At 32.0% G+C, this 11689-nt stretch overlaps 2 protein-coding genes across 2 annotated transcripts; both read right to left on the reverse strand.

Annotated features, from left to right (window-relative positions):
• Positions 1-1418: 1418 nt before the first annotated feature.
• LOC122280777 (LEAF RUST 10 DISEASE-RESISTANCE LOCUS RECEPTOR-LIKE PROTEIN KINASE-like 2.3) lies at positions 1419-4830 on the reverse strand. The gene is made up of 4 exons (XM_043091794.1): positions 4041-4830; positions 3829-3873; positions 3430-3474; positions 1419-2745 (listed from the first exon to the last, which is right to left on the reverse strand). Exons 1-4 carry the CDS (start codon positions 4753-4755, stop codon positions 1607-1609), a joined length of 1944 nt encoding a protein of 647 aa, XP_042947728.1. The 5' UTR covers positions 4756-4830; the 3' UTR covers positions 1419-1606.
• A 3422-nt stretch (positions 4831-8252) lies between these two features.
• Positions 8253-10220, reverse strand: LOC122282208 (60S acidic ribosomal protein P2-2-like). Its single transcript, XM_043094158.1, has 2 exons — positions 10056-10220; positions 8253-8868 (listed from the first exon to the last, which is right to left on the reverse strand). The coding sequence occupies exons 1-2, from the start codon at positions 10218-10220 to the stop codon at positions 8536-8538; spliced, it is 498 nt and encodes a 165-aa protein (XP_042950092.1). The 3' UTR covers positions 8253-8535.
• Between the last annotated feature and the right edge of the window lie 1469 nt (positions 10221-11689).

The following is an 11689-nucleotide window of genomic DNA, read 5'->3' on the forward strand; positions in this document are numbered from 1 at the left end:
ATTGATCCAAATAGATCCGAACCTGTTTATACTCAATCTTAATCATATATTTCACATTTTGGATTGGCCGATCATATTAAAAGTTGACAATCTTATTATGAGAATAAATGTAACATTTAGAACTAAGCATTTGTGAGAATGAACTTATTAAATGGATAGTGGAATGCAGTCGAAGAAATTGATATAGTTTGAGGTGTAAATTTTTCTTACTGTTATTCGAGGTAATTCAAAAATGAATGAGAGTTTGAGTTTTATGTGCACATGCAAGAGTTTGGCTAGGACTAGGTGACTAAGATGATAAGTTTGGATATGACTAAGATGATTGATTCCATCTTATGTTGGGTTTCGTAATTTGGATGAATATAAAATACTTTGACTTTATCTAAAGTTGTTTTGATCTTATCTAGAGGTTGGTAGGAAGTGTTTTAAAAAAGTCAAAAGTGTAGAAGTCGAGTTCCAAAATATAGATCTTATTTAGAGAAGAGTTTGAATGTGAAACTACCAATGGTGAGAAGATAAGTATCAGGAGCCAACAAACTGTCAGTATAATCCATCAGCAAAGTTTCACTGTGACTTAGAAACTATTTCTAGAAATCTATTTAAAATGTCCTACTAGTTAGGATTTGTAAAGATTCTGTTTTAGATATTTTTTAGAGCATTTTTCAGTGCATATTTTGGTAAGAAAATTCTTTGAAGAATTTTCAAGTATTTTTATAATGTTTCTCTCAATGAGTGTAATCGTTGATTCAAACTTGAGATTGAGTGATCGTGATTCAGCCATAGAAATTCCAGGAGAAGCCAATATTTGAAGATTGTCAGAGATTCTGACGGCTACTGCGGTAGAGACAAACGGGTCGTTTGTCATTATCAAGTAACATAGTTAGACAAAGGTTTTGTAAGTGAGACATACTTGTACTTGAATTTCAAATAATAAAATTGACTTTTATGGGTTTGGTTGTTTGTAGGGTTTTACTTTTAAATAGTTCTCTAAACGGTTTTCCTTTGTCACCAATCTTGATATTATGCAATTTATTTACTTTATGATATTGTTTTATTATTAAATAATTGCATGATTAATGACTAACCAGTTTGTTGAGTAAATTAGTAAAACGTTGAGTTACTATATAGGGACAATTGGGTAATTTCACCCTAAAATGTCTTCTCATTTAAGGTTAAAATATTTTATAATTTCAAAATCAATATAAAAATATATATGATAAAATAATTAAATTTAGCTAGTTTTAGCTAGCAGACTTGACTTAGGCGAAGATAAAAAAAACCTATCGGGCAACTAGTTTATGAAAGCATCATAACAAATATGTGAACTAGGACCAAGATTATCTCCAAATTCAATAAATTAACAAAAGATGACTAAATCGTTTGAATATTACTAAACATTTTTCTACTAAATCATTCCATAATTCAAAGTATGAGTAAAGAGAATAAATAAGAAAACTACAATAGGAATATGCAGAGTTATCAAATACCACACCAACATTCATTATTGCATAGAAATATGAAACATCTTTGAGTTATATCAAAGATGAGAAGACCTGCCAGCTTCCTTGACTAGGGATGATAGAATTATGTTATTGATTGAGAGATTCTATGATTGAGTACTGGATTGACTTGATTCATTTGAATGCATTGGTAAGCAATCTTGATTTGAAATCTCCACATTATGCTCAATTTGTTGCTCTAGTAATGAAAAGAAAGGCTTAGGAGGTAGTTGTAAGGATTTAACTTCTCCTTCAAGCATTTCTACGACTTTGTTCATTGAAGGGCGATCACTAGGCTCCATCTGTATACACCATAAAGCAACTATGATCATCAACTTACATATTTCCTCTTCCTCCTTTGTGGCATATTCCTCCATTTCTATATCATTTCCATCATGCAATTGGTCGTAGACCCATGTGGGAAAGTAGATTTGGCTTGAATGTTCTGCATATGCATTCAAATTCTTTCTTCTACCTGCCATTTCCATCAATAACATTCCAAAACTATAAACATCAGCTTTGTATGAGATGCCTCCAATATTTTTATAGAAAAACTCAGGAGCCATGTATCCAAATGTTCCCCTTGCAGCAGTCAATGAAACAATGCTATCAGCTATTGGATACGATTTTGCTAAGCCAAAATCAGAAAGCTTGGGATTAAGATTTTCGTCAAGAAGAATGTTGTGAGGCTTTATATCAAAATGCAAAATCCGTATGTCACAACCTTGATGCAAGTATTCAATACCACGGGCCACCCCTAGAGCAATTTCATGCATTTTCTTGTATCTTATGAGGATACTTCCTTCATTCATAAAAATATGGTTATTGAGAGACCCATTAGACATGAACTCATATACAAGAGCACGCTTTGATCCTTCAACACAAAAACCAATGAGTTGCACTACATTAACATGATGAATTCTTCCAATGGTTGCAACCTCACTGATAAAGTCTTGCCCATTAGCTTTGCTCTTAGTTAATATCTTTATTGCCACGAGTTGGCCACTTCGAAGTGTTCCTTTAAATACAGTTCCATAACCTCCTTCACCTAGTTTGTCCTTGAAATTCTTGCTCATCTTCCTAATTTGTGGGTATGAATATCTTATCGGTGCGAGGTTGTTGTGACTTTGTAGAAAGTCTTCAATAGCATCATACATTGACAAATGCCTCATTCGCCATTTATAGATCAAGAATGCAAGCACAAATGGAGTCCCCATTACCATTTTTGCTATAAGGTATAGTAGCCCTATGCAGAAATAACACCAAAGGAAAGAATCGGTTACATTTTTCAAATAATCTCATCTTCTATAATATATAGACTAATTATCAATTTTTTATTTTTATATCTTTGTTTGATTTTATTTTATTTTTTTGTATTTCCTATTTTATATTTGAACTCTTATTATTTTAGAAAGAACATAAAAATAGAGTTCATGATATATTGATTTCTAAATAATAGTTATTTCTGAAAACAAATAGATTTTTGCACTATTATAAAAGTTCCTCTGTTTTTTCCCTTAATACATTTACAACTCAAAGTACTTGTCTTTGTAAATTCTGGCTAGTAATTAAACAAAGTTTGTTTTTTTAATCATATTCATTTAAATTTCATTAAAACAATCTTATTTTTTCCTGGTCCACTGTCTAAAACACTTCTAAAGCATTTTTTGCTATTAGGTATAGTCCCATATATGGAGAAAACTCACCAAGCTATACTAAAAGAAAACTAATAGGTTGTTGCACTTGCACTGCTTTAAAAAACCCCTTTTTCTTAATAGAGTTATAGCTCGATTATTACTCTTTGGAGATACTAGCTAGTAATTAAGAAGAACAAGTATTCATGCTTCACAGTCTAAATAACAATATATTAAAACCAGGAAAAAAAAAATGAAGAAGATCAAAGGGGATCGAGATATTGTTAGTTTCTTACCGTGATAGAAAACCAGTAGAATCAACTTTTTGGGTGATGCAACGTCTACAAGAAATATAGAAACATAATAATGAATCAACAAGGTCACTTAAATAGTTTTCAGAGTACGTACAACAAGATGAAAAAAATCTTACTATTTATAAATTTTACATGTGGGCCAGACTCCTCCTCAATAGATAGCAAATATGTCAACTATTAAAATTTAAGCAACCATTAATATCTACCACATGAAAAGTGTAGTTGAGGTTAAAATATTTTAGGATGGAGAAGAATATATATTTCTCAATATTTTAATATTCCTCAAATTATGTTACAACCAAGCATAATGAACCATTCGCCGTTCCATCATGTACTATACTATTGACTTCAAACAACTTTTTGAGATATAATTAGTCTCACCATTGTATGCGCCCTCCAGTCTTTTGAAGAATCCTGATGATGATCCTGTTTTGATCAATGCCAAAACAAACCAATATATATAAAATTAGAAATCGAAGAATTTTAAAAAAGATCGAAATAGTCGAGATCATGAACAATATCTCGACTACTACTTGAAAGTGTTGCATATTTTTCACGCTTGCATTCTTCTGCGTGCGTACCTACGTACGTACCTGTAGTATCATTAAAGCATTGAATTTTATTCGCGTCATCGAGGTAGCAATTTGTATATTGAAGGGCTTCCGTCGATATAATTAGGGATATTTGCTCTATTCGACAAGATTCCTCCACCTCCTCTGGATATAGAGTTAGATCATATGCAACATATCTATGCATCTGGGAAGACGATGTAGAGTTGGAAGAATATACTCCGTTCGTAAAGCAATTAGTACTTGAAACGTTCCAATAAGAGGGTGAATTCACTTGCTTTTCACAACTCAAGAAAACCATAGTAGTTGGTAATGATTCAGGCTTAGAGTGATGCCAATATGTGCCCGTTGGAGTTGAGAAATGTGGTGAGTGATTTCTATGAATATCGTATAGAAAAAAACGAGGGATAGAAGAGAAATGATCTCTCTGAATACCCGAGTCTACTATTCGGATTGTGTAGTCCCTGTAATTGATTTCTCGCACATAGTACCTTCCACCATATATGTATAAGACAGTAATGTTGTTCTCACATGACAGGTTATACCTTGGGTCGCCGCAGTTTGGTGGATCCTCCATTAATCGAAATGGATAGCTTATGTTTTGGATATTGCAACAGGAAGAAGGAGAACAACCTGCATCGGCAAGATGAATATCCTTAACACTGAAAGTTTGATGGAGTAGCAAAAGAACGGAAAGGGCTGTGAGTACTGCTGCAGGGAAGCTCATTTCTCTTGCCATTTACAGACAGACAGACTCAGTGAACGGATACAAAGGTGTAAATTAAAATAATGAATAATTCAGAGGCATGCCTTATGATGTGGGTTGAAAGCATGTAAATTGACTTGTGATTGTGCCAACCAATTAAGGCAAATAAATAAATATCTTTGTTGATTAGAAAATAATAAACATCTCTTTTTACTTTGTTAAATGTGTTTGCAAAGAAATTACTGGCAGCTTGTTCCAAGTCAAGGTCACCGAGGGAGACTCGGCCCAACCTACCAATTACTACCAACGTTTTTTCTTTTTATTTTGTTGAATGTGTTTGTAACTACCATTGGTGCAGTGGTAGTAATTTCCTCATCCAGTGATCCACTGGATTTGTAGAATCTTTGAAAAAATTAAAGATTCTAATGTTATCCTAACAGTCAAACTCAGAGGACGATGCGAACTGCCAAGCCATACACGTTTACGTCGCCTTAGGGGACTTTTCACTCGACCACATGGTCCACATCTCTCACGTCTCCTATCCATCTTTATTTCTAAAGGAAAATGTTATTTGGATCAATAATTTCTATCAATAAAATGAATTGATTAATTTTTCAAAAAAAATTTTACTTATTAATTAAAAAAGTACATATTGGTGTAGTGGTATTTTTTTTTAATTTAAAAATATATAAACAAATAGTTGAAAAAATAAATAAAAATTAATTCTGTTACATAGGATAACTTTTACGTAATTATTACACTCTATTGTTGTGATTGGCTAAAATAATTATTTTGTATTAAAAAAATAATGAAGCTAATCATATTAATAAAGTGTATAAGAAATACATAAAAATAACTGCATATAAAATTTTTTATAATTAAAAAAAAAAAAAAGAAGAAGAAGAAGAAGAAGACACACACATTTATACTTGTTGGTACTCGATTTTCTCTATAAAATATTTCGGTCAGCATTGTCCTCGTTTGGAAGTGAAATATCTCTCAAGTCCAAAATCAGATTACATCACTTCATATAGTAGAATGGTCCCAAAAAAAAAAAAAAAAGTCAAACCCATGATCTATATTAAATAAGATTTAAAACATATTGATATTTAAATTAAAAAAACTTGTTCAAAAAATCCTAACAGAAGAGGCAAGAGTACAAGGACTGTAAACGAGCTAGGCTCGAGCAAGCATGGGCTCTGAGAGCTCGACTTGTTCACAAGACGAGCGAGCTTGGACTTGGCTTGTTTATAAGGTGGGCCTAAGCTTTAGATCGAGCTCAACTCATTTACCGGTAAAATAAACTCGAGCTTGGCCCGAAACTTGGTTTGTTAACTAGCCAAGCTCGAGTTCATCTGAGCTTGGCTTGATATTGGAACTCTTTTTTTTTTTCAAAATAAATAATTAAAAAATTTAAATAAATAAAGATTGGAAATAATAAATTAAATACAAATTTACATTATGAAGCCTTCAAGAGTCTATTATGACTATGATACATTTAATGACATTAACATCCTAATGTAACAAGTGAATCAAAAAAATACTTCACAAGAAAAAATTATAGAACTAATTAGTACATTAAACTTCAAAACAAAAAATGTGGAGTAAACTCAATAAAGTCTTTAGTCTTCATGAATGGAGCTAGAAATCTTGACACCAACTGCTACCTTGCATACACCAAAAAAATTAAGGTTATTTTTAATCCCTTGCATGATTACTTAAGTACTTTTAACTTAGTAATATTGTTAATGGATATTTGACAAGAATGCAAATTTGTCTTAACAATCAATGCCATATCTCTAATTCAGTTACACAATACAATTATGCAAGAAATTTGAGAAATAAAATAAACCATCAGATATAGCAATAGGTAAGTTACAAACCAAATAAGATAAAATAGCAACTTAGCATGCAAATAAGATAATAAACCTGGACAAGTAACCAACCAAATTCTCTTACCGAAATTAGCATGACACGATTTACCAATCTTGGCCAAAATCAAAATAAAATCAACAAGTTACCAAACCAAAACAAAATCAACATGACACAAGAAGTTATCAATTTTGGCCAAAATCACCATGATAGCAACTTAGCAAGTTACCAAACCAAAACAAAATTAGCATGACACAAGTTCACAAGTATCCAAAGGTCAACAAAATTAGCTAGACAACTGTAGTTACCAAAATTCAACAAAATCACAATGACAACAAGTTATCAAACTTCTACAAAATTTGAAATCACCATGACAACAGCAAGCAAGTTTCCAAACTTGAACAAAATTACCATAACAATAACTTGCACAGATGTACTAAAAAACATTAATCTCATTTTTAATCTCTTGCATCATTACTCAATTACTTTACTTAGTAATATTGTCTAGGGGTGTTTGATAGAAATGCAGAATTTAATTTCTCATTTAGAAAATTTAGGAAATTTGGATGGTGAGAAGTTAGAACATAGAAATTACCTGAACTGTCTGACTCATATCATCCCAAACAAAATCAGATAGAACAGTCAAACTGTCCAAATATTTGAAAGTAACCTATCCAAATATCATATAGGAAATTAGATAGACTAAACAACACAAACTGTGAAAATATTAGTTGCACTTGAACTGAGTCTCTATGGTTATGGCAAGAGAATCTGAGTTTCTGATGAAACATTCTTTCATTGATAGGAAAAAACAGAAGTTAGTATTTCTATATATAATTGGTGTATATAATAGTAAAATAGCAACCTAAAACTCAAATAAATGTAACACTTGCAGAATTAGTTGATGATCTTTTAAGCTCATATAATGCTCTAATCCAATCAAACCCACATAACAACATCTGTACAGCTTCAGTTGACAATGAAACTCGATAAGGATCAATGACTCTGCCTCCTGCGTTGAATGTTGATTTTGAACTAACTGTGCTAATTGGTGTAGCCAATATATTTCGGGCCAATTTGGACAAAGTTTGAAACTTAAGACTATTTGCTTTCCACTATCTCAAGACATGGAAACTTGCATCTGAACGCTCTTCACAGATATACATATTCTCCTTTAAATAATTATCCAATTCTAATTTAGAGGGTTGCACTATATCAACACTTCTAACAAAAGATTTAAATAATGACTAGTCACTCTGCATGCTTCTCCCAACACTTGAGGAACAGCTAGATAAGTTTATTCGAGCATTTTCCTGCTCTTTTTGTACCTCAAGAGTTGAATTGTATTCTTGAATATACTCATCATATAACTCATGCAACACTTGGGAGACATCCTCAATATTCTTGGAAGCTTCCAACTCTTGATAAATTAAAGGAAAACAAAACTAGATCAGCACCATCTTAAGTTTAGTGTCTAATACCGTAGCAATTGGCATCAACAGATTACACTCCCACCAATATTTCTCAAACTTAGCACTCATTTTTCTTACCATTAATTTCATGTACTCATTCTTATCTCTACTCTTTTTACCCAAGATGTCCTTCATTCTCCATACTTAAGAAAGAAATAAGTTTGCTATTGGGTAATCATTTTCGGATACAATATTGGTTACTTCATTGAAAATGGCAAGTAGTTTTTATTTTTATTTTCTTACCACTGGGAATTAGTAGATCATATCAATATCTCAAGGACCAGGAAACAACGTGCAATATTCGAAAGAACAAGACTAAGTTAATCTGTAAGATTTCTGTATAACTTCCCAGTCTTAAAAGAGAACCAAACATTGAAAAAGAAAGACAACATGAAGAAACATGAACTTGTGATTTCTACCATTGCTTGAATTGGAGTAATCTTGAAACATAACATGATATCCTAATTTCTCAATAAAACAGATTGAAGCCCATATCATCCTCTGATTCCTCTTTCTCTTCCACCTTTTCCTCTTTCTTTGGCTCTGTTGTAGTAGCAGCAGCAGCAGCACCGCTACCACCACCCATTATTGCAACTGCAACAACACCACCACCACCAGCAGAACGGGCATATGCCAATTTCTCTCTTCCAGATGCGATAAGATCAGTAATGTCTTTACCCTTCACCTCAGACAGGAGCAACTCATTCTTATCATCTTCAAATTCAACTCCAATAGATCCAAGGATGTCTTTCAAGTTCTTAGCTGAAGGGTTGATGTTCCCTCTCAAAACCACTAGCAAATACTATCACCTTCATTTTAACTTTTCTATGATGGCTAGTGAATTTGAGAGAATGGAAATGAACACAACACAACCATATCAAGTAGTTGACAAACATTTTCAACTTGCTCCACTCTTCAACAGTTGGAACCCATTCAAAAGTACTATCCTATCACCATATCTGGGATAAACTTCTTTAAACTAAACAACAGCATCCAACATTACATATGTGTTGTTCCATCTTGTAGGCATATCTAAAATCAGTTTTTTTAGGGCAACTACAATTGTGTTACAATTTCACTAAACTATTTTAGCCTACTCTCTGATGCTAGAAGATATTTTATACCATTTCTCATACAATCAACAATCTCTCTAATCTCCTCATGTCCATACTGCACAAATAAATTAGTTATATGTGCACAACAACGTATATGAAATAATTTCCCTTCAACAAACAATGTTTTCCTCAATCTAAAATCATCTTTCAAGATCCTGATGGCAACATCATTAAAACTTGCATTGTTAACAGTAATTGAACTAATTTTATTTTCAATTCTCCAATCTTGGAAACACTTTTCTAAAGCATCAACAATAAGAAGGCTAGTATGTGAAGGTAGCACATTATAAAAGTTCAACACACGCCTCTAAAGATGTCAATCAGTATCTATAAAATGACACGTCACTACCATATATGAAAGTTTTTGACAATAAGTCCATATGTCAATTGTGATATGAATTTTGTTAATAGGTTTAAGTAAAGCCTTTAACTTTGTTTTTTCAGTCTTATAAGTTCTCATACATTCCTATTTTGCACCAACTCAAGACATTCTTCCCGAATATAGAGTGTTTGCACTCATGAACTTATTAAATACCACATGCTCCATTAAAGAAAATGGACATTTATGGTATAGTATCATATGAGAGGTAAGCTCTCGAAATCTACTACAATCATAGGTAAAGTTTGAGATAGTGAAGCCACCATCTGTCTCTTTAGACTCAACTACTAAGACTTTCTATTTTTTCCTAGACCCCAGGTATGGCAAACAAGTTAGCAAGTGCCTACATAGTGTAGTTGTAGAACTCAATCGAGATGCTTTAAACAAAGTTTTACACCACTTGCATTGAGGTTGTTTCACCCAATCTTGTTCAATTTTGACAAAATCATTCTATACAATAGAAGTCCTCTTTCTCTTCTTTGTTTCATAGGCTACCATTTGCACTTCTGTTAAGCCCTTATTAGAGATAGTATTAGGGGTCTCGGTATTTGCAGTGTTTCCATCATCATCATCAGATATGGGCTTTACTAAGCTAATCCCAATGGAGTTTTTATTTTCATTTTCCTCTATCGGATCAAATTCATTCATACGATCATCCATTTGCTAAAATAAATATTTTTTAAATACAAAACCAGAAACATAAAATCAGCATATAAACATTGACCATATAGGCTATATTAATAAACTAAAATAAAAACAACATTGTCCCGATGGCTCAAGATGCCTCCTTAAGCAAGGATACTAAAAGATGTTAATATCAAAATTTGACTCCAACAACTTTGTTATACAACCTTGCATTGATGGTTCAATGTGCCTCTAGAAGGCAAGACTGATACAATTGATACTCATCTACTAAAAGATGTTAAAGTCAAACAATTTTGACTCGAACAGTTTCAGTATACAACCTTGCCTTGGTGGCTCGATGTGCCTCCAGAAGCAAGGCAACTCAACAACATAAACATAGAACATATTGGATAAAATTTATCAACCGAAACATGTTAAACACACCATCATTTCATACTTGAAGCAAGAACATAAACATAAAACAGATTGGATAAGATTTATGAACCAAAACATATTAAACACAGCACCATTTCATACTTGAATCAATAACAAAAATGTAGAATAGAAAACATAAGATTTATCAACCAAAACATGTTAAATAAAGCACAATTTCATACTTAAATCAAGAACATAAACATAGAACAGATTGGATAAGAAATATCAACCAAAACAAATTAAAGAAAGCACCATATTTATCAACCAAAACATGTTAAAGAAAGCACAATTTCATACTTTTAGCAAGAACATAAACATTTAAAAGAAAACATAATTATAATCAACAAAGACATTTTCAGCAATAATCATACTTTCAGCAAGAACATAAACATTTAAAAGAAAAGATAATTTATAATCAACTAATACATGTTAAATAAAGCATCTTTAAATACTTAAAGCAAGAACATAAATTAAGAACAAATAGGATCAAATTAATCAACCAAAACATGTTAAAGAAATCATAATTAATAAATAGTTGAAGCAAGACCAGATAAGATAATTTATAATCAACCAAAACAAGTTCAAGAAAGTATCTTTAAATACTTGAAGCAAGAGTATAAATATAGAATAGATTGGATAAGATTAATCAACCAAGACATGTTAAATAAAGCACTTTTAAATACTAAAGGCAAGAACCAAATAGGATCAGACTAATCAACTAAAACATGGACAATAAAGCATCATTAAATAGTAATCAAGAACATAAAGCATTAAGCAAGAACCAGATAGGATCAACCAAAACATTTATAAGAAAGCATCTTTAAATACTTGGAGTAAGAACATAAAGCCAAAACCACATCTCCACACTCATGACTCCAGTAAACAATAAACACAAATAACTCGAAAGAACTCAGAGAAACAAATGAAAAATGGAAAATCTATAGTAAATAAATATGACATAGCACCAGATAGGAGGGGGAATAAGTTAAACTCATAGCGGATTGAAAATTTTGCTTCAAGCATAGATCTGTAGGCAAGCTCTTCAGACGGTTTTTTCCACAATTTTTAGA

This window comes from Carya illinoinensis, chromosome 11 (genome assembly GCF_018687715.1).
Source record: "Carya illinoinensis cultivar Pawnee chromosome 11, C.illinoinensisPawnee_v1, whole genome shotgun sequence".
Taxonomy (NCBI): Eukaryota; Viridiplantae; Streptophyta; class Magnoliopsida; order Fagales; family Juglandaceae; genus Carya; species Carya illinoinensis.

Coding starts and splice junctions, on each gene's coding strand:
- LOC122280777 (XM_043091794.1), bottom strand. CDS start 4,755: ATGGCAAGAGAAATGAGCTTCCCTGCAGCAGTACTCACAGCCCTTTCC. Junction 3,475..3,828: donor ACTGGAGGGCGCATACAATG/GTGAGACTAATT, acceptor TATTTCTTGTAG/ACGTTGCATCACCCAAAAAG. Junction 2,746..3,429: donor TCTACTGGTTTTCTATCACG/GTAAGAAACTAA, acceptor ATTTCTGCATAG/GGCTACTATACCTTATAGCA.
- LOC122282208 (XM_043094158.1), bottom strand. CDS start 10,220: ATGGATGATCGTATGAATGAATTTGATCCGATAGAGGAAAATGAAAAT. Junction 8,869..10,055: donor GCTTAACAGAAGTGCAAATG/GTAGCCTATGAA, acceptor TGAAGGTGATAG/TATTTGCTAGTGGTTTTGAG.